Genomic DNA, 26,160 nt, shown 5'->3' with positions numbered 1-26,160 from the left:
TTCCAGCAACTTTAGAAGGCTACTCTTCTGACGTCACTTGTGCTAAATATACCTCTCTGCCCTGTGATCCCACAGCATGCTAGATGCTGTTCCCTTTCAGCTCTTCTGTCCTGCCAGCCCTCTTCCATAGCCACGCTCTTTTTTCTTGGTGTTGCCTCAAAAAGCAATTTCTCTTTCTCCTGCAGTGTCTGCTTCAAGAAAAGGAGGAATCACAGCAAAAAGCTACAGGTTTCAAATTAAGAAAGTCTTTGGAGCTCTGTCTGAGAATACACTTAAGCTACAAAGAGGCAGAAGACTGTACAAGGACACAAACTATGTGCTGCCCACCCTTCATGGAATGAGAGGTAGCACGCCTAACTGTTGCTACTTGCGACAGTGAGCAGCTGCTGTTCATACTTGCCTGCCTTCTAAGTTGGAGACATACTTGCCTCCCCCTGTTGTTTTTCTTTTTTTTCCCCCAGGTTTGAGCATTGCTCACAAACCAAGTTGTGAAATCTGCTCCCTGTGGTGAGAGTAATTTCCACATTGTATTATGTATAAACACAGTCCTAAATTATTATGTAACTGAAAGTAAAACGGAATAGAGCAGGGGGTGGAGCACTGAGTGCTGTCACCAGTGCAGACTTAATCCTAGTTTCCGTATCAACTTGCTGCATAGATTTCCGAGGCTTGTAAGTATTTTACAAACTTTATCATACTCTTGCTTTCTTCAAAATGTCTTTCTTACATTAAAAGAATGAGGGAATTCATACTGCTAAGCTTTAATTTTTTTAATTTTTTTTTTATTATTTTTTTTTTATTTTTTTTTAGTTGCCTTTTAAGACTGTTATAAATAAAAGAGACATACTTCAAGTATATATAACCACCTACCTGGTGCCTCTTCACATTTCTCCTGTAGGAGAGGCATTAGAAAGTATGGAAATTTGGTGCTAGTCCGCGAAAATTTGTCACTGTTTATTAACAAACCCACAGAGCAAAGATAAGGAGAAAAAAAAAAGACACTTCTGTGAGACTGGTGAACATAATAAGGATAGAGGTAGAAGATTGGGAGAAAAATTATTTACCAACTTGATGTATGCACTTGAAAGAACATTAAATGTATGTATGGAACTGAAAACTGCAGTCAAGTGGAATCCCACTGAAAATGGTGTTACAGAGATAGAGTAGCTGATAGCAGTGTACTAGGAAAATATTATCTGGTTAGTAAGCCAAGTAAACAATTGCATTCATGAATTTGCTGTCGCAAATAACGCTTTCTGCATAATGAAATCCAAAGAAAGGAGGAAAAAGGACATGTAGGGGAGGAACTTGTGAAAGACTGTATTTTTAGGACCTGCAAAATTACATCTGTAAAAGCCAGAAGTTCTCCTAACTGAGCATGTACGCAGCATTTATGATTTTTTCTATATACAGCAGGTATATATGTGCTGCTTTCCTTTAAAACAGTGCGATATTGCAGGAGAAATTCCTGATTATCATTATTTCATTATGTTTTGCTGTACTTTCCAGATAGACAATAGCACAGAAGTTCCTTTGTCCATTATAAATGTGTTCATTTCCACATACAGATACTAATTTATTTGAAATGTGATAGACAAATGGAAAGATAGCACTCAGTTATTTTCTCTTGGAATGATATATATAAACATAGATCGATGTAGTATAAACAAATGAAAGTAGGCTTCCTTTGGAGCCTATTGGACTGTTCTGAACTCCAAGAATATAAGCAACTTTTTAGCCTGTCATAACTACCTTAGCTTTGCAGATTCAAACAATAAAGATCACCAACATTATCTATCCTACTGCCTTTAATTTAACATTGTTAGAATTCCCTGGGGAAAAAAATATTATTGGCAATTTCATTCTAAGGGTCCCAGACTTTGACTGAAAATAGAAAAGGATTGCAGAGAACAGAGATACAGGCTGATGTGGAGTTATTGGGTAATATGAATAATATACTAGATTTTTTCTGAAGAATTAAAGGTCCCATCTCACTTCAGCTTGGTTTTACATGCCTCTGATGAACATCTTCCAGGCTGTGGCCAATAATACATTTAATACAAACTTTCTACTGTCAGGTGCTGACAGTTCTCACAAATACTCTTCTCTGTGCTCAGAGAGCTCAGCTTTATGCAGCCAGCACAGGAAGGAGCAGAAATATGTGGGAACTGTTCTCTGTATTAGGTCAAAAACGGTGTAAAATAGATCATTTCTGCAGGGAGAGGCTAACACGGGCTATCACTTTCAGGAAACAGGACAGAGCTTTCAGGAATCAATAAAGGACAGCAGCCCAACCTCAACTGATAGAATAAAATTGTTAGTCTGCACATAAATACATTTTTTATCCGTATGATTTTTCTACGTGATACTTGTATCCTTGTTGCTGTATCCTCTCATTCATCACTACACCATCAGATAAAAAAGCTAAACACAAGGACAGTAAATACCCTTGCAATCATGTTTTTCTGTACACCTTTAAACCCACAATGAAAGATAGTATTTTTAAAGATTATTTAAATTACATCAATATAATGCACTAAGAATTCTAAAAATATGCTGCCAGTTCTCTAGAGTCAGTGCGTAGTGTTTTAGGCATAACAAAAACAACTCAATCATATCCATTCACTGTGTGTACATGCTAAAATATTTCTGCTTTTCAAGTGTATCATTTACTTTCTTTTCAGAGGGCAAAATTTGCAGAGACTTCACAGATAAATGTAAAAAGGGTGCAGAGCAATTGTTTTTACTCTAACATTTTAGCTCTAAGCAGTTACATGTCTTAGTTTGCCCCAGAATCCCCTAATAGTGCATTTTAGTACATGGTAACTGTTTTTTGGTCGCTGTCTTAATAAAAACAATATTTTATCTATGAGATTTTTTAGGACAAATTGGAATTATTTTTTGGAGCTGCTGAATTCTGAGTCTCCTACTCTTGTTGAGGCAAATCAGGTTACTTTTTCTATCACAATTTTATGACGTTATTACCTGTAAAGATAACACGCATTAACAAAAACTGTTCAATATCACTGTCATAGATGAATCATTACTAGTGATGATCTTTTCAGCATAGGCCATCATGACACGGTAAAACACACTGCTTGAAAATGGAAATCCAAGCTGTTATTACAAGTCTATAAATACTTCTTGGCTCTCAATGTGAAGTTGTAGTACACAGGGTTGTACACAGCTGAAGTAGCAGGCAAAAATGTCACTAGTTGGGATGGCAAGATGCCTTTTGTGTTTGTCAGTCACTAGCCTGCATTTAAATTGCAGAAGTGCCTTTCCTTGAGTTTCTGAAGTTTGAAAATTGCTCAGAAATGGAGAGGACAAGTCCCTACCATCTGTTATTTGTTATCTGCTATTTATCAGTCTGAGAAATGTATATGAAACACTTCTTTATATATAACTTATTTTGCTATAAGTAGTTCCCAGATTTTTATTTTTTATTTTCACACAGCCCAGATTTCCAGTTTCCATTCTACAGATTTTGCTAGGACAGCAGATGACTCTAGGAATAAATGCTGGCATATTTTCAAACAAGTTGACACGCTTCTCTCTGCAAGGACCAAACTTAAGTGCAAAGGACTGCTAACAGATCATGGGAAATTTTGCTCAAAGGTCCCTTTTAAGCAGGAGTTCAAAGAGATGAAATTATATAGCAAGTCTCTAGTACCTAAATGCACAGATTATCCTTTCATAGAAAAAGGGGCCTCCAATTCTATGTAACTGACCCCAGAACAAACTTACTTTTTCACTGTTTACTTGCCGAACAATGAACCTTAGTTGTTGATTCAACAACTAAGTTGTTGATTTCAAAGGTTCCTGAGCAGTAAAGGACCTTCTCCTCTTCTTCATCCAGCGCTGTTACAAAAGCTGGTACTATGATCCCATGCTCAGAATGAATCTGAAGGAAGAAACATTGCAAAAAGATATCATTTTCATCTAAGCTGTCTGTACTATCTCAGTGTAAGCAGAGATCTCACATGGCCAGGATCACCTTTAAGACAATATTTTGCAATTCTCTCTGAGAAGTCCAGATTGGGACTTCTTCACATTCTTTAGCTCCTTGAGGATTTGTGGGTAGATAAGGCTAGTTCTTCAAGAAAATTACTCTTCTTTTTTTTTTTTTTTTTCCTTTCTTCTTCTTCTTTTTTTTTTTTTTTTTTGTGTGTGTGTGTGTGTGTGCGCGTGTATGAAGAAACAAGGGAAGAGCAGAAGTGTTTGGAAGCCATTTGTTTGCCAGCAGGAGGTTTAGTATATAATTAAACTGTTGTCCTTGTTGGTAGATTATTATCAGCAGGTAACAAACCATCTTACAGTATTTCATGCTATAACAGATGATACAGGTCTTTAATGGTAGCAAAGGGTGATCATTCAGAAATTGTTGTGACTATAGCTGCTATGAATTGCAACCTATAGTTTAATAGTTCAACAATTAACTCTGCCACTAATGCTCAGAAACTCTTTAAAAAAACACCTCTGATTATCCCTCCTGTCCCCCTGGGGAACTGTTTTAGAAAGCCTGCTTTATGAAAATACCTTTAGACTATAAGGTTAGACTCTATGAGAGACAAAAATCTGATATCAAAGTTGCTAGACCAATACAGCCACGACTAGAATTTGTTGCATCTTTAGAGTGCCTTTTTAAATTAAAAAAAAGGGCCTTTTTGTGAATAAAAATTCAAATGAAACAAATTTACTGGATGCAAATTGTTTTTGAGTAGAAAGATTGCCATATGGTGAATAGCTAGCCAACAGTGTCAATTACTGCACCCTTCTCTGGCTATAATCACCTGCCAGAAGGCTGTGAGCGTGTGAGCAGGAAGTGCTCAGTCATTTTCTTCCCTACAGTTGAAAAAAACAGCTCAGGATGGTGTGGAGAAGTTTGTTGTCTATGCCGAGGCAAGGACTTGAACTTATTGGTAAGGTTAGATTCTTGTCTCCCACAAAAACCATACGTGCTGATACAAAATATGACAATGCTATTTTTGATATAATGGTCTTGCTAACAAATGATCCTGTAGAAGATTCATTCTGTGTACAGGAATAACGACGCTGACAAAATTTCACTCAACATATCCTAAATGTCACATAGCTGTTAATATGCTGTTAACTACTATTAGCATATTATCAATTTTGTACTCAACATGATGGAAAATTGGGCACAAACTCAGCTGCCTTTCTTGATGCCACATTGGCTAGTTAAGATTTACAGCACCTTCACCAGTAGTGTCTGCCTCTAGCAAGTGACAAAGTGTCGCTGTCTTCCTAGAAGGAGAAATAAGAACAGGTATAGGGGAAGGTATTGCAGGAACATGGAAATCTACGCTCCTGACATCTGAAAGCTGCAGCTGGTTACTGCCATCAAATTCCTTGCAAGAGAAATAGGTATCTGCATCCCTCACATGGCACACGCAGGACAGCCATGTTATCAGAAGTAGCCAGTCTTTGAAAGCCAGGTTATGCCTGATTGAACTTATCTCCTATGACAAGATGACTTGCTTAGTAGATAAGGCAAAAGCTATGGATGTTTTCTATCTGCTTTTTAGTTAAATGTTTGACATGTGAGCAAGCAGCGTGCCCAGGTGGCCAAGAAAGCCAATGACACCTGACCTGCATCAGAAATACAGTGGCTAACAGGATTGGGAAAATGATTTTTCCCTTGTACATGCAATAAGTGAAACCTTACACTGCATTCAGTTTTGGTCCCCTCACTGCAAGAAGGACATTGAAATCCTTGAGAGTGTGCAAAGAAGAGCAACAAAGCTGGTGAAGGGACTAGAAAGCAAAACTCACATGGAATGGCTGAGGATACTGAGGTTGTTTGGTCTAGAGAAGAAACTGAGAGGAGATCTCATTGGTCTCCACAAGGAGAGCTGCATCAAGGAGGGTGCCAGTCTCTTTTTTTCAGGTGATGAGTGAGAGCACATAAGCAAATGGTCTCAAGTTCTGCTTGTTTAGAGATTTAGATCGGACGTTAAGAATTTCTTTACAGAGAAGGTACACAAGCACTGAAATGGGCTTCCCAGTGAATGGTGGAGTCTCCCAACCTAGACAAGGTTTAGTGATGGGACTCAATAGGTTAAGCTGATGGTCGGACTTGATCTTGAAGGTCTTCTCTAACTCATGGTTAAGTGATTCTATGAATGATGTATTCCCAGCTTGAATGTTGTATTAGATTGTCTGAAAGCATTTTAAAACAAAAGGCACCTGCATACCTGTTTAAACTGGGTGCATGTAACATGCTTTTAAAGATGTGGGAATGGGAGTAACAATAATCTCCTGCAGGCATATCTACTGTAGCCTGCAGTGGAAAACAGGAAGTATGGTTTGTTTCCTTGCTTAGTGTAGTTTGGTAAAGCTGTAGTTGCTAGGTAGAGTTTTAACTTATACTGATTCTTGGAAGAGTCACTGGTTCAAATAGTGTTTCACATTTCTGGAGCAGATTAAATTCTGATACAACAATTAAAATAATTAGCTGTACTTAGGACTGCTATGTGCAGCACAAATTACCAATACACAGCAGAGGGGATGAGAAAGAAGGTGGCACTGAGGGTCCACTGGGGGTTGCACTGGTCCCTCTTTTCAAAACAAGTTGGGGATTCTGGAAGTTGACTTGATGTTGTGATTGCCAACACCAGACAATGGTGATGGCAAAAGTCAAATGGATTGGTCTTTACATGTTGCCTGACTGCTTACAGCTTTCTTCTATTAATTTTATTTAATTTTACATCATTTTTATTTAATTGTAAAGAAGTCTACAGCCTAAGTATCCTCTGTATTTTATAATATAGTAATTAGTTATATGGGCACAAGAAATGAGACTGTACTCTGACTTATATATATATATATATATATATATATATATATATAAATACAATAGAAAAATTAGGTACTCTTCTTTTGCACATCCCTATATCTGATTTGCTGCACATTCCTTGCAATGTGTTATAAATGTAGAATAATTAATTTTATCTCTTTTTTTTGCCCTCCGTTTATAGCACTCAGCAGTACAGTATCAAATTGCTTCTTGAACACAAATTAGTTCATTTTCTCAAAAGCCCTGAAGGATAATGAAATGGGAATTTTATTTTATAAATGAAAAAAGATCTGAAGAATCTAATGATATGGGGTCTGGTATGTGATACTCGGAGATGAATTTTTTTAAGAGATTGTTAAGCATTCCCGAGGATTGTCTATGTCCATATATAGCTCCCAGTGTGTTACTACTGTGATAACTCAATTATTTTTTGAATTAAGATCTGTAGAGGGCACTTATTTCTTCAAACTGTAACCACCTGCACTGGAGAAACCTCCATCTGAGCTAGCTGACTGTAGGGACTAGAAACATATGCTTGGGGAGCATGAGGCACGTCATCCTAAAGGCAGACACGCAAAGCAACTTAAAACCAAAATTTCATGTAGGAGGGAAATCATAGAATCATCAAGGTTGGAAAAGACCTCTAATATCATCTAGTCCAACCATCCAAATGATTGATGCTTGTGAAAAATCTGGGTTAAGTCACTTGCCCAAAACGCATGGAGATGATAAGATGAAGTCAAGGTTGAGATTGTTCCTCACAGCTGCTAAACTCAACTGCTCTTGTCATTAAACTTACATTTTTCTTTCTGTTATCTTTTGCTTCCTTTTGTATACATCTTTTTTCAGATGAAGAGATTGATACAGTCTCTTTCACAAGATTGGCCTATTCAGCAAACATAATCCATTCTGGTCAGAAATCCTGTGTGAGAAAAAGGAAATTATTACACCATACTATCATTAAAGATTTGGTAACTTTTTGAAGTTATGAATTCACAGTAAGGAGAGTAGGATTCAGTTTCTATTTTGGAGAAGAATATACTTCAGTGATCATAAAATCCTCCCACTTCTGTAACAACAAAGCTGTCCTCCTTCCTTTCACCTCCACTCTCTCTTCTGTATGCCTTTCATTCAGCCACGTTACTCAGATTCCTCTCTTGCATTGCAAACAGCATCACTGATTTCTGTTCCCTGCCCTTCACTTCATCATTCCTGCAGGAAGCCTTTTTTGATACCTTAAGTTCTGCTTGCCTCTGAAGATCTGAGATGGGGTATGTTCATTGTGAAGAGACTGCTGGAGACTGAATAATCATTGCCAGGAAATCTCTTCTGTAATTACGTGAACTAACCACTTGTGACTTTGTGAACTTTGTGCAGATTTTCTAGGTTGCCAAATTGAACACATTACTAAAAAGCAGAGTTTTAATTAAATAGTTACAAACATTTTCTCTAGTTCTTTTATTTGCTCATTTGTTTTCGGAAATGACTGAATTATGTTTGATAAGACTTTTAGTATAGGAAATTTCAGATCCAAAAATTTCATCTTGAGCTGAAAGTGACCAAAATAGTTTTATTGTTTGAAACATAGCTACAGAAGGCCCTAACAAAACTGTAGGCAATAGCACCTTTACATAAATAGAAATAGGACTGTTTCCCCAGTCTATACATTTGAAATTATCAGAGTTTAATTTAATTTCCTAAGAAAATAATGTTTATCCAATCACACATCTGTGCATGTTTTCATATTTTTGCTCCCCTCCTCTACCATATTATTTTTTAATCCAACACCTAATTTCATTGAAGAATTTATATTGGAAGAGGTATCTAAAGATCAGCTCTCCCAACTTCTCAACTAAAGCAGGGACAGCACTAGTGTAGGTTGCCCCAGGTTTGGCTAATTTTTCAACGTTTCTACGGATGGAGCTTCCAGAACTTCTCTAAGAAGCCTCCTCTGTTGTATAACTGCCCTCACTGTGATTTTTTCCCTCATCTCAGGCTTAAATCTAAGAAACCAAGTCCATTTTTGAGACAAATTAAAACCAGACATTGTAACTTCACAGGCCATCTGTACAATATGAAAAACAGTAAATAAATTAGTAGCTTTGGAGATTCATTTTCTTGCATATTACGTTGCACTGCTTTTATCAAAAATACAAATATTAATACTCAGATAAATGGTACTACCAAAGTGTCTTCATATTTTTCTGCTGTATGTCTTCAAAGTCTTGCTGTTAATACAAAATTCACTGTTTTAACAAAAGAAATTTCTTGTTTCTCCAACCCCAGCACCTGCAAGTCTTCAAAGTGAATGTAGAAAAAAAGTTACAAAGGAGAAGGAAAATGTGCTAGTAAGTTTTTATCATTTCATCTATGAAGAGATAATAAAAAGGAAAATGAGCTAGTTAGCTGCCATAATACCTACTATGAAAACACTGCTTAAAAGAAGTGGCACACTGGATTGCTGCTGACCTGACCTTGTTTCTATGTGGTTTGTCTCATTTATTCTTTTCTAATTTACCTTGCAAAATAGAGGAGAATGAAAGTAAAATTGCATAGCTGAACTGACACATAAAAAGCAACTATTAAAAACAAGTGTCATGCCCTGTTGATGTAATTAGGGGAACTCTTCTAGCCCTTTACAAACCACAGAATTATGCGATGTTAATGACTTTCCTATTAGCTAATTTAGCTACAACTTCTGTTCTAATTTTCATCAGAAGTCATAAAAAAATTATTTGATGACAATACATCTGTTCCAGAGTGACTCTACTATCTTATATTGCAGGGTTCAGAGATACAGTCTAAGATGGGTGTCTGGTCTTTTGATAAAAGTAATTCTTTTGAAAAGACATATCTGGTGTTTCTGTGAAAGTCCCTTCTAAAATTTCAGCTGATTGGTTCGAATGCTCTTGACAGATCATCTGAGAGCCACTTCGAGCTTTATTGGAGTATTAAATATATATATTTTTCCATTTCTAGGTACTACAATGTACTTGCCTGATCCAGATTCTATTCTTCTGTTCTGAGTGATGATGAGGTAAGCAAGATGCTGGGGATGGCACAGCCAACACAAAACTCTGCTGGAGCATGGAGAAGGCTGGAGGGTCAGGTAAGTATCATTTAAGCAATCTGACATTTTATGAAGTGCCTGCAAAGCGCTTAGTGTTACTCATATAGCTTAACAAGAAAAACTGTTAATGCAGCAAATTTAAAGCTTGGAAATATTTCCAGTATTTTAGATAAGATCGCTAGCACTCTTATTTTCTGTTATCTTCTTTTCTTTTCACACTGTTTTCTACTTTTTTCCAGCCTCAGGTCTGGAGTTTTACAGATTTTTTTTTTTTCTTTTTTTCTCTCCACAATTAAATTCTAGATGACCTCCTGCAACATGTGAGGCTGTAACTCCTGACCCCCAAGCGTGTTTAGTATAGGAGGATAATTGCAAATGTTCAGACTGTCTAGCATTCTTCAGAGTTTCTCAAAACACTTTCTGGATGATTCAGTGTCAGTTGCATCTCTAGTAAGCAGCATGATCGGGTGGCCTCCTAACAATCCACAAGGTTCCAGATGGAACTCAGTATCCCCAAGGTTTGCATACAGCTCACTACAGAGAAGGTTGGATGCCTGCACACACACTCACCTGGCCGTGCCCTGCCAACTCTGTCAGCCTCATCTGGGAGCTGGACTGCTAGGTGGCCCAAATATACCAGCCTCTGCACACTGGATGTTACCAGAAAAAAAAAAAAAAAAAAAATAGTGCTCCAGCTGTGGGCACTCAGTTGTGAACAAGCTGGAGCAGGTATCTGAGACAGACAACAGGCATAGCCCTATCTGACCCCACCTTTCCTACCACTGTGTTGAAGTGTAGACACATCCCTACGTAAAGCCAATCTGCCTAAATATGCAGGTGGTAGGGAATTGTTGGAATGGTCTTCTTGCTAATTATAGCAGTGAAGTTGCTGCTTAGGACAGAGTGATTCCTTTTACAAAGATTTTTGATTATTTTGCTGTTTATCTTTTCTAAAACTTCTAGATAAAACTCTTCATTCTAAATGTGTAACTGCCCTTAAACTATGCCTCGTATTTTCCACTATTTGCAGAAGTCAAAGTCCACACAAAAACTGAGTTCATCTTTGATTACCCAATAGGCTCATATGACTTTATGCAAAGTCTCAGAGTAATTACATCATAGACTTAGTCCCTAGTAGAAACAGGAAGAATATAGCCCTCATGATTATGGGGAAAAATTTGGAAATCAATCCCCACCACTTTAGCTCAACAGGACGTGGGGAGGATTAGAGCAGATAATCAGTTTATGGAACAGGTGAAAGATACAACATAGCTAATTCATTACATAACATCAATTAACTCACTTATGGAAACTAAATATACCAGCCCCGATCTCGTTATTTTTTCTTTTCTTTTCTGTGACATATGTTACAATACCTGTTCCTTATTCAGTTGAATCTATTTATCTACTGAAGAACTCAGTGCACGCAACTCTTGACTTCTGCTATCCTGTTTATTCAGGATAAACAGTTCTGTAAAGTGCATGTCAACACCATTGAGAGAGCAGACTTTTCGGTTTCCACCACTGCGTCCACTTTCACTCTCCATCCTCAGTATACAGAGCACCATCTTTTGTTAACACAATCAACTTTAGGTCTGTAACTAGAAAACAACTGAAACGCTTTTTTATTTAGCTAATTCGTGTTCATAGTTTAATCACGTTTCATATGTAGTGTTTTGTTACATCTTTGTAATTATCTAGCCATTTCCTCTACTGCACTACAAGACTACCAAGGTTGGTAAGGAGAGGAAAGCCTTCAAAAGAGCTCCATGGATATTCACTCCATTGTTTCCCCTCAGAGTTATAAGACAAATCCTAACCATGTAATTATTCAGTGCAAGAAATAAAATTTGTCAAAGTTCAAAAAAGAAAGAAATTAGAAGTGAGCATGGAAATTAGTTTGCAACATCAGTGATCATTTCTATGACTTACCACATGCTTTTAATTATATCCTCTTGGGAAGTGACTTAGTTAGGCTATAACAGGGTGGACGTGCTACGTGACAAACCTCCAAGAAAACCCAGAGAGGTCCAGGAGACTGTTGTTCCACTTCATTTCTGAACAAGCTGCCTGTTGGAGATACACCTCTAAGTTACAGCTTTCCTCTAGTGTTAGGGTAGACTGCAGTCTTGCCTTGTTTTACCTTTACTCCAGGATCTCCAACTCGATAGCCTAAACCTGAATCATGTTTTTCCGCAAAGGTCAATGAAGATTTGCTCAATCTACAAGCTCTCCAGATCATGAAAGGAACAAAGGGAAAAATCATGGAACAAACATTCCAAACCAGATGAAAATACAGCCTTTATCACATATGTCAAATAGAAATTGATGTAATGCCGTTATTTTCACTTTCATAGTTCCTGAGCGAGAGTAATAAAATCTCTTCCACTGAGGAGCATTTCCAATTTCAGAACTGACAAATTTGTATAGAAAGATTAATACTCCTTTTCTTACTTGCTCAGTTCACTGCCTGTAAAAAGAAGAAAGGAGCCTGTATGAAAAAAAAGTGACATGCATAGGACATTGTCAGAAGAAAGTACTTAGAAACATAAGAGCATGCCAAAACATCCACTGGAACAACTACAGAAATAGATGGTTCTCTTCAAGACTACTTCAGTTAAAACTACAGCCTAGAAAAGCTTTCCAGATTAAAATTAAAGACACATGCAGATAGCAGCTGTGCATATTTCTTCACTCAGACTACAAGATGATGAATCACTGGCAACCCCACCTCTTTTCACTCCTCTTGTCTTTCTGTACCATGTCAAGGACAGCAGACAGACAGGATATAATTAAAAGCTGTCAATTAAATATTGTCCTTACAAGTAGCATAGACTTAATAAAACCTGTGGCCTCCGTACCTGCAGGCAGGGCTCACTACATTGGCACTGTTGCATTTGGTATAGTTAGGAGATTCATCGCAAGTGAAACAAACAAGCACAGCTTTGGAAAAACTGCTGTATACCGCTATTGAATTAGAAAATTTACCCAGACCCAAAACAAGATAGAATATAGATCAATAGATCTTATAGCTTTATAACATCTATAGATATACTTGGATAACTTTAAGATTTTACTGAATCAGTCCAATGTTCATTTTCTGCAGAAGTTGAAACAGAAGTTTTTCATGGTGTACTCACTCCTTTGTTCAATTTTTATAGTAAAATCTGAAGAAAATGCAGTGAAGATATCTCCCTGATCTGGGGAGAAATTTTTACTGAAAACTTTATCTCAGAAACACCTCATCCTTTTTCAGTGTAAAATTTTTCAAGATGTGGTGAAGCATTTAGAGTCTAGTACTCTTGAATGATGAGGCAGACAGAAGACGACTCTGGCCTAACAGTGTTGTTTTATGAAGGGATCAGGCTTATTTCTCTCAGCAGAAACACAGTGTATACATACATGTTGGGGGAAGAGTGATGTACATGCTGGAGCTGAAAAGATGGAGCTTTGTTCTGATTATCTGTTTAGCTGACCAGAAAACAAAGCGTAGCTATCTTTTCTAACATTCAAATTTAACTTCAGCTTTGAAAAAGCAATCTACGGCAGATGGAAGTCCTGAGGATATAAACACCATACAGTTTCACTCATTTTCTTACCCTCTTTCTTCTATTATTCTGTATTCAGGAAACACATGACTTATGTATTGTGCTCAAAAAACTCTATGCTTCTAACAATTGTTATCTCTGCTGGTGTTATCTAACAGTGCCTGAGTGTATTATAAACACATAGTGATACGAAAGAAAGGTCTAAAGCATGTACATTTACTGATAGAGTAAATGTAAATTCTTCAAGTACCTATATAACTTTTTTTGCAAGGGATTACTTGTGAAACTTTCCCAATGTTCTACAACATTCTACTTTTAAAACAGTTCCTTCTTTCTTCCTTTTTTCCACTCTTTTCTGTTACAGTACAAAAAACCTCACTCATCTCCTGCCTTTGTGTAACTCAAAACATCTCTCAGATTCATGAAATTTTATGGAAGCCTGTAGATTATTTTGCATAATTTAAATGGCAAATGAATATTTCAGCTCTCATTTTAAGCCGTGTGTGATTACAAGACAAATAGGTCACAGTCAGAAAAAAGTGGTTTTCTAGTAGATTTCCTCCAGTTAAAAACAAATGACTCGACAGTAATGCAAATTTATGCACTGTGCATACGTGACAATTTTCATCAAGAAACTGAGTGACATACTGCACTGAACTGACTAATGAATAAAGCTTGAGAAGGTCAACTCAAGTTCTGCACTATTCTTAGTAAAAGCAAGTTCTCAATACTAACACGACACAACAAGATGGAGGAAAGGTAGCTATCCTCTGTTCTTTTTAGGATCTTGTGTTGGGGACCTAAAGGACCCTGACTGAAGAATGATCCTGGGATGGAATAAAGTATTCTGACAGTTTTAAGGGAAGTTTTCTTGCCTCTCGTCCTGAGACATCCTGACTCTCAGATCCAAATGTACCCTGAAACAGACCTGAAGGCTTTTACCAGAACTTACACTAACAGTTCATTGCTTATAGTATATCAAAAGTATGGTAGCATCCTAGAACTCATACAGAATGATTTATCTCAAAGCAATTGATGTCACCCATTTTATCCCAACTTAACTATCAAGTTACAACAAAAACTTTGATTTAAATCAGGGTCCTTGATTTTTATTTCTGTTTATATATCTCAGTTACTTTCTTAAGAAAAGGTCCACATTATCACTAAAATACATTTTCAAATCAAAGAAATCTTTATATTAAATATACTAAAAACATATATTTCTTAAGCGGTTTTGCAAGTTATACACTCAGTATCTTAACAGTTATCCTAGAAGATTATGAATGATTTTTTTGTTTGTTTGTTGGGTTTTTTTTTTTTTTTTTGTATTTTGCTTAAAAGTTCTGTCAGTATCCGTTCTGAAGAAATGAGAACATAAGTAATACACTTTAAGAGCATTTGAATCATGTCTTGCATGAATTAAATGAGTATCTAAAGTAATTCTGAGACATAAGAAAAAAGTAACACTCTCAAAGTAGTACATTATTCTTTTTGCACAGCAACCCTCAGATTTTCTGAAAGACATGGAAGAACATTTAGAAAAATCAGCCTACATATTTGAGTAGGATAAAAACCTCAATCCTACTGAATTCAATAGGATATAGATATTATCACCCCTACAGCTGACAGTAAGTTCAGGTCTATGGGGTGTGACTTTTCTCTGGGCCATGAAGAATTCTGTAGGTTCTTGTCTCAGTGTCCAAAATAAACATGGTACATTTTCCCAGGTATGTAGAATTATTCCTTTTTTCACTCACAGTTTACTAAGAGGGAAGAAACTTTGTTTTCTCCTTTCCTGATAGGTTCTTCAGCTTTGAAGTAGCTATTTCAAATGATGAAAATGTTCTCAAAGCGCTTTGTGAACTGAAAGAAAAATAGAGTGAAACCACAAAGAAAAAAAATACTTATTTTTGGGTAGAATAAATATCAGCATTTGTTGCACTGTAATGGCTGAAAATAATATGAATGTTTACTCAAAGTAATGACATTATGACTTTCAGAAAGCTCAAGCTGACCTTGAAAAAAAGATAAGTTCCCTTAGATTATATATGCTTATATAAAGCAGTACTCTTCAGAAAATTACAATATGAAAAAGCTTAATTAAAGTAACATTTTGCATTTTTAAACTACTTAAAATATCCTATTATGTTTAGAACTTAACACTGCCTGTCTAAATTTGAAATGTAAGTTAAAAAATATTTAAAGATAATGAACTGCTTATTAAAATTCTAAAAATCCATTACAAAGAAAATATCTATACTGATAAACAACAGTGAAGAAGTGCTAGAGCAGTTATAGGGATGAAAATACTAGCCTTAAATCTGATACTTAAATCTGCGTACTTTGTTGGAGGTTGAAGAACCTGTTGGGCAAATATCAGTACGCTCTTCTCTTGGTATTCACAACTGGCTGTAGTTGGAGACAGTAGGTCTAGAGGCCTCTCTGCAAATCTAGAGCCAGCTTTGCTTTTCCTAAGTCCTATGTGTGCTTGGACCTCTGGCCCAAGTGCAAAACCTTGCACTTTGCTGTGCTGAACTTCATTAGGTTCATGTGGGCCCATCTTTCAAGCCTGTTGAGGTCCCTCTGAATGGCATCCCTTCCTTCCACTGTCAACTGCACCACTCAGCTTGGTGTTATCAGCAAACTTGCTGAGGGTACAATTGATTCTGTCGTCAATGTCACTGATGAAGATGTCATAGGTTATAACTTTTTTTTTTTTAATTTAAAAATGTCTCAAAATACTGCCTCACTTCACACTTTTAATACTGCAACTGTTATGCTTAATCTACCTAGGAATATGCCAGATCTTCATTAGTATGTGATAGAATTCACTGTCCCTGAGCTAAGTACTATTCTAAGTCCGAGATACCGTCTAGCAGCTGCTCCTGTGGTAACTATCTTACAAACTTAGGGTTTTCATCTTCTCTCTATCACTATGACAGACTTTATACTTTTACTTTTAAAGTTCCTTTCTTTGATACTGTTTTTGATTTTAAAAGCCTACTCCCTAATGCACAAAATCTTTAATTCTATTTTCGTTCCCTGTTGAATATTCATTGCCAAGGCATGAAAATATAACAAAAATATTTACAGGGACTGCCTAGAAGCATATATAGATCAGTACCTATTTTGCTATACAGACTTCAGCTATGACTAAATCTGCTGGTCCTTTTCTTAGTTTTGTTCATGTCCTTTACGATCTTTTGTGATTCAGGTTCTTACTTATGCAGGAGAGTATGTTCTGAAAAATATTTTCACTGTTTTCTGCAGCTTCTGAGTTACACTGAGAAATTAGTGAAAGTAAATTTAAAAGATTTAAAAGGAAAGCTCTTCATCTAAATAATAATATTGAACTAGAAATATCTTGCCCTAAAGACTGCTGTACTTCTTTTGGGTTTCACAGCTGCTGTGACTGCAAGTTTCTTCAGAGAGGTATGAAATCATTCTCTGCACCAAGAACTAACTTCTTCTTAGGCCAACAGCTAAGCATAGGATCCATCTTCATAAATGATACAAGCCCCAGGCTTCAAACATATTTTGCAAAAGAAAGGTCAAAGGAAAGATTTAACTTCTTTCATTTCAAATTCTAATGTTTAAGATATTGACTGGAATAATAATGATTCTGTGACCTTTTGGCAATGTTTTCAAACAGGCATTGCAAACTTCACTTTCTTGTTTCTTTGCTTGGCATACAGGAGAAGGAAATCTTACTGAATGACTATCAAAAGCAAATGAACAAGTATTCCAGCAAACCAAGAACATATCAATGCATAAGTGGTGGCAGCTAAGCTCTCACACATTTGCTTGCTTACCGTTCCCACAGTCAGATGTACAGAGGAGAAAACAGAAGGGACAGAAGTGAGGAAAACTCACTGAGATAAAAACAGCCTAACAAATAAAAGTGAAGAATAACAGAAAACCAAAACACAAGTGATGCAGAAGTAATTACTTGTCACCTACTCCCAGTGGATCAATGTCCAGCCAGTTTCCAAGCAATGGCTGCTCTTTGAAAAATTCACCCTCTCATCCCCACCTGTGCTTTTCCCTGAAATTTTAAAACATGTGATATTATATGGTATTGAATATGCCTTTGGGACTGCTGTCCCAGCTATGTCCCCTCCCAGCCTCTTGAAAACTCCTAGTTTATTTGCTGGCAGAGAGGGAGAGTGAGAAACAGAGAAGGACTTAACTGTGTAAAAAACTGTTCAGCAATGGCTAAAATGTCGGTGTATTATCAGCATTATTTTGGTCACAAATTTACAACGCAGCACCACTCAAGTAACTATGAAAACACTTAAATCCATCCCAGATGGTACAATAGTTAGGGTATATGGATTGTGAGAGAAGACTGCTGTCAATGTGTTTATATATCTGAGAGATCCCTGTGAAGGAGAGAGCTGTTGTAGACTGAGGATCAGTATTGAAATTAAATGCTCAAATAAAGAACTTGTAGGTTCAGGATCTAAATTCTCTAATTAAGAATAAAAATACTCAGTTCTTCCACAACAGCACCGTTTTGAGTTCCATAGTTGTACGAATATGGTAAAAGCAAACATTAGTGTTTTTTTTGTGCTGGTATTAGGTAATAAGAACCTGTATTCACTTGCAGTTGCCAAAGGTAATTGAAAAAACGTATTCAACTCTCAAGAAGATAAAATCACAGAAGGAGCAGGAACTTGTATTTTTCCATCTTGAGCTTTCCTCCTGAAAAGCACCTGGGCACACTCACATCAGATCACTGAATGTGAAGATCACCTGGAAAATCCCACAGGGCCAATATAGAGAAAACTCATTTTGGAGGAAAGCAGGCAAGGAGAAAGGACAGCATTATCTTGCACTACAGTGATACTGCTTCTGTGCTCAGATTCTGAAGGGGATTCTGCCTCTGAGAGCAATTCTTTCTTCAGACCACCATAAAATTGCAACCAGTGGGACTCTTTTCTTTACAGAGACCTGACTGAGAGTGCAAATGTGTAGGTCCCAGAAGCCTGATATTAATATGGTAGAGGATGTTTGACTTAGCAAGAGAATCTTACTCCAGCAGGGTAAGAAAATGTCTTCTGCTCTTGCACATTTTCTTAATTGAATGATTAAAATTTTTATAGTAATAAACTATGGACACAAACAATTAAGGATAGTGAACCACTGTAGATAAAACTAACTTATAGAACAACTAAATTTTTCTAATTATAATTTCTATAATCACATTTAAAGGATTCACTGAGAAATTTGCAAGCAACACTTAATAAAGGAACTCAGATATATGGTACATAAGTGAAGTCACATAATTTTAGCTTTCAGTAATTTCCTTTGCATGTAATTTAAATATTGCACACAACTTTGAATATTACTTTTTTTTTTTTTTTGTGATAGCCAAAATGGCAAAATCAGCAGTTGGTTCTGTCTCGTTAACTTCTGTCATCTGCTTAAGTTTCTTTTCTTTTTTTTTTTTAAAGAGACAGTAGTTCTACTGTGGCATATATTTTACTCAAGGATAAGTGCTTCATTGCAACTTGGTGATGAAAAAAATAATTTATTTTTTCAAAAGAGATTATTTCTGTTTATCATAACTCTCAATTGCATCTTACGTAAAGAAATAAATAAAAAATATTCACTTACAAAGTCTTTAATCTCTACTCTGATATTGCAGATTATCAGGTCACAACCTACGGGGGAAAAAAAAAGAAGTATTTGAATGTGAATTGTTTTGCTTTCTTTTCAAAGTCCAAAGTTCAATTGTGCATAAAACAAGGGCAAGTATCAGAGGCATAATAAAGTTGATTAATGATTAAACCAAGTAAGAAATGAAAACTTAATGCTTGCATAGGGAAAGTTTTAAATAACAAAGTGTTCAAAGCAGAAGAGTAGTTTGTCAAAGTAAGCAAGCAAGATAGCATTCTTACCTTGCTGAATAATAGTTCTCATTAAATATTTAAGACATTCAGGTAGAAAACTGCCCTGAATTGTAGAAACAATGTATTAGGTGATCTACTGGACCTTAAGAACATCTTTCTCTATAAACAAATGAAATTCCCTAAATTTTACAATTAGTAAAAGGTCCCACACCCAAAAACTATGTTTATTTTTCAAATAAGGAACAATTTTTTCCTTATTATATAATGGTATATAACAGACTATACTACTGTTTGAAGAAAAGCAGAGATCAAGACAGCTATATTAATCATTAAGAACACAGTGTTCCATTGTCATCACAGAGAGCTAAAAACATTATTTAAAAAAATGAAACAAATGTCAAACTAACGTCAACCCAGGCTCATTACTCACTAGGTAGTGTAATGGATTATTTTCCTTGAACACATTTTCTATGATATAAATTTGATAACACATTTGGCCTGGACCTCCCCTTCAAATCAGCTCTTAAGGCCCCAACATATTCATTATGAATCAAAAGTTGAAAAACACTTCAAGATCCAATATAATTTCTGTCTGACATTTTCATTAACAGCCTCCATACTTATTTTGACAAAAATTAGCTTGTAAAATGATCAGAATGTTTACATATTGCAAAATGTTTATAATACATTTTGACTAATTTTGTTAAAATGTGTTATTAAACACAAGAATGTTTTTTTTTTCAGCTGAAGACAAGAAATAAGATTTAAATTTTTAGCATGTCTCCAGAAATCTTCCATAAGATTATTTCTGAATTTCATTTAAATTAATACGTTAAAAAAAAAAAAAACAAAAAAAAAAACCCACCAAAATAAGATAATTCTTATGAACTGCCAAATTAAGTGAAAATAAATAGAACACATGAAAAAAAACAAAAAAACAATAAAAGAGTTTGTTTTGTTATTTTGTTATTTTTGCAGAAAACGTGACAAAGATCAGATCAAACAATGTGGAAAGATTGCAGCCTTTCTGTTATATTGTAATAAAATTACTCAAGTGTTTTGACAACAGCTAGGTTGTACGTATTTCTTTATGAGTCCTGTTTAAAAGTGTATTTATTGCATTAGTTAATAATGTTTTGGTTTGAATAGTTATATATTTTTTTTATTTCCATTGGTTGTGGAAATAGTAACAGGTTCAGCTTTGTTGTTAGACATACTTTGGTTAAAGGTAACTGAAATAGTTCAGAAGATGGATAAAATATTATTGATCTGGCCATACTTTCATTAGGTATGAAACTGAATTTACCTTTCAATTACATACTTCTTACATAACAGATTTTGGACACAAAAGTAATACAAGGATCTGGCACCACTTGCTGTTACTGAGTGTGGAAATTTAGGTGATGGTGTGGTTACTATATTATCTCAGCAAAATCTTTTGGTTTTGGAAGCAAGACAATTTAGAGTATTTTCTGTTTAAAACAGTAACAAATACTTGTTACAAGTACTTTTCAGAGCTCCCCTGAGGCACATGCAAGTATTGCTCTCCTAGCCTTGCCAGTAAATGCTTTAATCACAGTTAAACGGCTTGCAGCAAGTTAGCAGCAAACCTGACAATAAAGTATGGATAGGCCTTTCACTCTAATATATTCGCTAGCTTTTTTTCTATTATGCTCTCTGATCAATTTTTAAACATGCGCTTGTAAATTCGTGTGGATATCAACCACAATGACAGAAACATAGTTTGATAAGAAATTAAACACTGGATCAAAATCACAGTTGCAGATAATTAACCCACCTCTGTGAAGAAGACGTATATGAGCTCAAATTAAAGGGTTTGCAATTCTGGAACAAAAGTTCCCAGCCTGTGCAAAATAAAACAGTTAATGCATAATAAAACAGCTCACACCTTCTCATTTCCAGTTGTCAAACTCCAATGAAAGAATTTTTAAATGTTTAACCTTTTCCCAGTATTAGATGTACCTATAGTAGGTATTACACTATAAATATCTACTGCATCTAAAAGTTTAGTGTCTATATATGTAAATACAGCACTGGGCATATGTGTATCTAGCACCTCACATACACACAGTCACAATATTGTAGATCATGTTACAACTGTAGGTAATTTGTAAGATTTGGGTGGCAAGCAGGCAGGAGAAAAATCTGCAGGATAGAAAATGGAATAAAAGATCTTTAATACTATTCTTACACTAAAGTAGCCTGCAGTGTGAGCAGATAGGAAAACAGGATGAGTTTGTAATTTTATGTCATCTGACTTCCTATTGTTTCATAAACTGACTACAAGCTACAGATCTGTTGGTCTTTCAGTATACACACAACAGGTAGCCTTGCCTAGATTGGATGTCTTGCCAAACTGATTAATTCAGTCAGTACTAAAAAGAATTATGTGAAATAAAATTATGACACACTATCTTCTTGGTTGTATCTTTCAGAAAATACACGTGAAAAGTATTTGTCTCCAGTATCAACTGTATCTACTTTTGAACAGCCATTTCTTTTGCCTTTTAAAGAATAAGACTGGACTAACCATCTTCTTCCTATGGTAACTACAAAGTTAATATTAATGAGACAGTAAATACAAATTATCTAGTTTTTACTATTACAGTTGTTATTTGCGATGGCTTTCAATTGCTTCCTCTCCTGCCTTGTTAAGCACTCCTAGAGTTCTCTTTAGGCCATGGTCCCCTGCTTTATTCTTTTTTTTTCTCTGATCAGGCTCCATCCAGTTAATGTATCTCAACCTTTATCTCCATGATAATTCTCGAGTTGTTTAAACTGTTGCATTAGAAGACTTCCATATTTCTTTGCAGTGAAAAAACCAACATGAACTTGTTTAAATAATGTATGTTGGTTTATGTATATTAGGTGTTTCCTTCCATTCTGACTCCATTTTCCTCCTGACTCCATTTAGAAAACTGGCCCCAATTCTAGTGCCAGCATCCCCTACTTGTTCTCTCCTTGTCAAATCTCTTTACTAAGGTCTAACATTTCTGCTCTGTCTTCCTGGATGGAAAAATCAGGGGGTAAGTGTCCTCTGATTCTTGTTATAATATCTCTTTTACTTTTCTCTCCCAAAAACCTTGTTATCTTTCAGCCTTTGTTTAAGGCCTAAATGGTGAACAGCTGCTTGTTTTATATTAACTCCCCAAATTTGTCGTCTTCCTTTCATTTCCTTACATTATAACACAGAAATACTGAAAGGGATCCAAATGAAGGGTCAAAATGAGGATACACTAAAATCATGGTTCGCAGTGCAATAATCTTCCAGAGGATAAAGAAATCTACTTTCTATCCTTTAGTGGTTCACTCCATGCAAAATTTTATTCAGGGCAGGAGGAATCTTTTCTGTACACAAAAAAAGTAGATGTAAAATGACATACAATATTTCTACAGGGCTAAAGACAGAAATTTCATAGCAGTGGGAGGAAAAATAATTCAGTATAAGAGATATAGAAATTTGTTATTTTTTGTGATACATGGAAAGAATTGTAGGTAATTTACAAGAAATAATTGACTCTCTTGCATTACGTCTTACAAAACTAGCTTAAAACACACACACACACAAAATACCCTTGTCTGTTTAAGTAGTGTGGCTCTGTGAATTTACAAGTTGTCAAATGTACTTGCTCCACACATTAACATATGTATACATATTTTTAGTATCTGAATATTTGGTGAGTCTTTTCTCAGCATAAACAATGTGCATCCCTACTATTTAGCCTAGTACTCACTTTTTTTTCTTCTAGTGCTTATGTACCAAAGACAGAAGCAAATCACTGTAAGTGGTCAGAAGTTCTGAAAGATTTGGAGCAGATCAAGACATCTGAAGTAAGTTCAAAAAAAGTCACTATTTCATACGATCTTAGGAGCAGACATAACTCCACGTTTAGCACAGTACTCAGCTTAGAGAGTCAGTGACAAGGAGTATGAAGTAGGATATTGTTTGTGTGGTCATTTAGGGAATAGAAAGCTAAAGGGAACTGGAAATGAAGCTTTTTTTTTTTTTCTTCCTTCCAGAATTTCTTTAATTGGATAAAGCAAGAAGAAAGGGGCAGAGGGCATGGGAATTAGCCCATCCTGCAGGTTACTAGGTGACTTTCAGATCACTATCTCACTGTGTTCCAGTACCTGGGTTAATTGACCTGTTGAACTTGAATCCATGGCTCTAGTGTTTACTTCTAAGCCTGTTAGTTATTGTTCATAATTACAACTCTTGTTTCCTTTTAGGACATTGATGTCAGTTTATACACTGCAAGTACAGACGAGGATGTAAGTATAATTAAAATTTGACTCAGACTGGTCTAATACGGTAACTTCATTTCTTTACTACTAATTTTTTCCAATGGTAGACTTGCTCTCATTTGAGACAAGTTTCAGAATCTAAATCTTTTTTGGAAGTTCTGCAAATTAAATTACTTATGATAAATTATGTAAGCTGGTACTAAATAATTTTACTGAAGTAGCTGCTATTAAAATTATTCAACTAAAAGGGATGATCTAAAATGATCTTATCAAAGCAAACACTGAAAAATAATGCTGATACTCATTTGTAATTGGAGAAAGTGAAGGAGTGACAGAGCAAATACCTCCTAAGATTATTATTTAACACCATGCACTAGAATTCTATAACAAGAAAAGAAATTACTTACTTGAGAAGTGCAATATGGAAAGGAACTGTGAGCATCTGCCAGTACAATTTACAGCCTAGAAACAAATAATATGTAATATCAAGGATTTAGCCTTATAATTGACAGAGATTATGATTTATCCTACAAGCAATAAATTAAGTTAATTTTCATTATAATTGTTAACTAAGTTGTGATTTCCATAAACTCATTCCTGAAGAGACTTTTTCATAATCTACTGTGGAATTCAGTCTTCACTCTATGCAATCCTCTAAGAACATGAATCCAACCAATAACCTACTCCTAGCAGTTACTTTTAGCATGGTCCTCCCTGGTGCAACATGAGCTGGATTCACTGCTGTGGTGAAGTTGACAGTAGCCTGCTCCTGAGACAGCCTGACAGCATAAACATTCACACAGTGACTGTGCCAAATGCACGTAATACATGATTCCTGTACGCAGAGTTAATGAGATTTCCTAGAAATAATGGACTTACTATATCCGTGCAAAATAATCTCAGTGTGCATGCAGAATACAGTAACACTGATGCATTCAGTGGACCTAAAAAGCCTGAGAAAGCAGACTCTGATGTGTCTGTGCAGTTAGCCCTGTACACAGTAGGAAAAAAAGCTGCAGAACATACATGTCCATACTCACACACCTATCCTTTTGACTGAAATGAGTCACTGAAGTTAATATACTATAAAGGCCAATTTCATAGCTGGTAATGTCTGAAAGATTTTCTTAAAGTGGAAAGGCTTAGTGTGAAAATCAGACAACTTGGGGCTTGTTCTTGGTTTTATTGTTGACTTGTAGAAAAAAATGGTGTGTCATTGGGGTTTTGTTTCTTAATTTGTAAAATATGGGTAATATCTACTTTCTTTTTTCTCCTCCACTCTCCATTGTTCTGAATAATGATCTCTAAATATAAGTGCTAGAACTACTCAGAATATTAATTTAATTCCATTAGTGTTAATTCTTTCTCATATTCCCATCCTAATTATTATTTTCCTGTGTTCTATGTCAAGACATAGTGCTTCACTTTGCCATAGGAAATTGGCTAGCCTGTGTCATATATTTGTTCTTAGTTAATTTTTGAAGATACTTAAAATTTTGGAATAGTAATAACAGATACGAAGTAAATAAAAATCACCAGTTTCTGGTATATCCCACATTCACTTACCCCATTTTAATCTTAAAACTGCTACAACTTCCTATTATTATTATTTTTTTTTTTTCCAGAAAGAATGCCAGGAGCCCGTAATGAGATGCTTTTTTTTAGAGATGAAAGTGATTCTTCATGAATGTAATATCAAAAAATGTAGTAGAACACAGGATGTATTCAACATATGGAAAAATGGAAATGCGAGATTTGAAACTAACCAGGTAAATAAAACCAAAAGTCTGTGGATAGAACGGAAATGAGAAGTGTTTCTTCAAAATCTTCAAAATTCTGTTTCTCATAATCTGGAAGAGGCAAGATGGTATATATGAAACCAAAGGGGAATCAGCCAGTAACCCATGCACATAATACTGAGAAAATTACACACATAAAAAGGATAGAGCAGTATTTGGTGATTGTAGAAAAACACTCCCAGGACTCATATCAAAGAAAATACTTGTGACATGCAGACATTAATGTTTGAATGTGTATATATAAATAATAGTTTGTAACTTCAGTATCTAAACTTGGGTTTGTTTAGTCGCAAATAGAGAAGTGTCACAATTTTCAAAGGGATAGGTGACTTAAACCTCTCACTGAAGCACTATATCCTTGAAAGGTGATCCTATTCAGAAATCAAGCCAGGAACAAAACATGAATACCTTAGAAGACTCCAGCAGTGCTTTCTGTTGCAATTGACTGCGTTGGAACTATTGACAAAAACAGAATTAAAAGGGTTAGTTCTCTATCAGAACAAACAGACAAAGTATCTCACTTTACTATTGCATTTTCTTTTTCAGTTGAATTCCACAACATCAAAAAAATGCAAAGAATGTGAAGAATACGAAGAGAAAAATTTTACAGAATTTATACAGAGTTTTGTAAAGGTTATACAGAAGGAATGCAAATAGTACAATGACCAAAGTACACAAGCTGGGAACAATGACTGTTCAAGAAACATACCTCAGATAAATTAGATTGTCAATAACACTGAACTAAAAAGAACTTCACTTCTAGTCCTATTTGCACAGAATAAAAAAACAAAGAATAATAAAA

General features: G+C 35.6%; 2 protein-coding genes across 3 annotated transcripts in view; one reads left to right on the top strand and one right to left on the bottom strand.

The window, feature by feature from the left end:
- Window positions 1–271: 271 nt before the first annotated feature.
- Window positions 272–26,160, top strand: IL15 (interleukin 15). 2 transcript variants are annotated; one of them, XM_031588824.2, is made up of 8 exons: window positions 272–671; window positions 9,107–9,168; window positions 9,800–9,929; window positions 21,750–21,859; window positions 23,064–23,145; window positions 23,545–23,586; window positions 25,185–25,328; window positions 25,905–26,160. In XM_031588824.2, exons 3-8 carry the CDS (start codon window positions 9,867–9,869, stop codon window positions 26,013–26,015), a joined length of 552 nt encoding a protein of 183 aa, XP_031444684.1. In that variant the 5' UTR covers window positions 272–671; window positions 9,107–9,168; window positions 9,800–9,866; the 3' UTR covers window positions 26,016–26,160. The 2 variants fall into 2 exon arrangements, with proteins under 2 accessions (XP_031444684.1, XP_031444685.1); XM_031588825.2 differs by lacking the exon at window positions 9,107–9,168 and having other exon boundaries at window positions 275–671.
- INPP4B (inositol polyphosphate-4-phosphatase type II B) overlaps window positions 25,369–26,160 on the bottom strand; it is a 327,844-nt gene continuing 327,052 nt past the window's right edge. Inside the window, exons 30-31 of the transcript XR_016465803.1 lie at window positions 25,767–25,814; window positions 25,369–25,409 (exon numbers count right to left, since the gene is read on the bottom strand). The gene's annotated coding sequence lies outside the window, so the exon portion shown is untranslated. The remainder of the gene's footprint in view (window positions 25,410–25,766; window positions 25,815–26,160) is intronic.

Source organism: Phasianus colchicus, chromosome 4 (assembly GCF_987193195.1).
Source record: "Phasianus colchicus chromosome 4, bPhaCol1.hap1.1, whole genome shotgun sequence".
NCBI classification, from domain to species: domain Eukaryota; kingdom Metazoa; phylum Chordata; class Aves; order Galliformes; family Phasianidae; genus Phasianus; species Phasianus colchicus.
This window is presented reverse-complemented; position numbering and strand designations above follow the sequence as displayed.

Bases quoted from the DNA above. Each gene is read 5' to 3' on its own strand.
- IL15 (XM_031588824.2), top strand. From the start codon at position 9,867: ATGCTGGGGATGGCACAGCCAACACAAAACTCTGCTGGAGCATGGAGA. The intron at 21,860-23,063 runs GTAACTACAAAG...TTTTTCTTCTAG, and splicing joins CTAACCATCTTCTTCCTATG to TGCTTATGTACCAAAGACAG. The intron at 23,587-25,184 runs GTAAGTATAATT...TTTTTTTTCCAG, and splicing joins CTGCAAGTACAGACGAGGAT to AAAGAATGCCAGGAGCCCGT.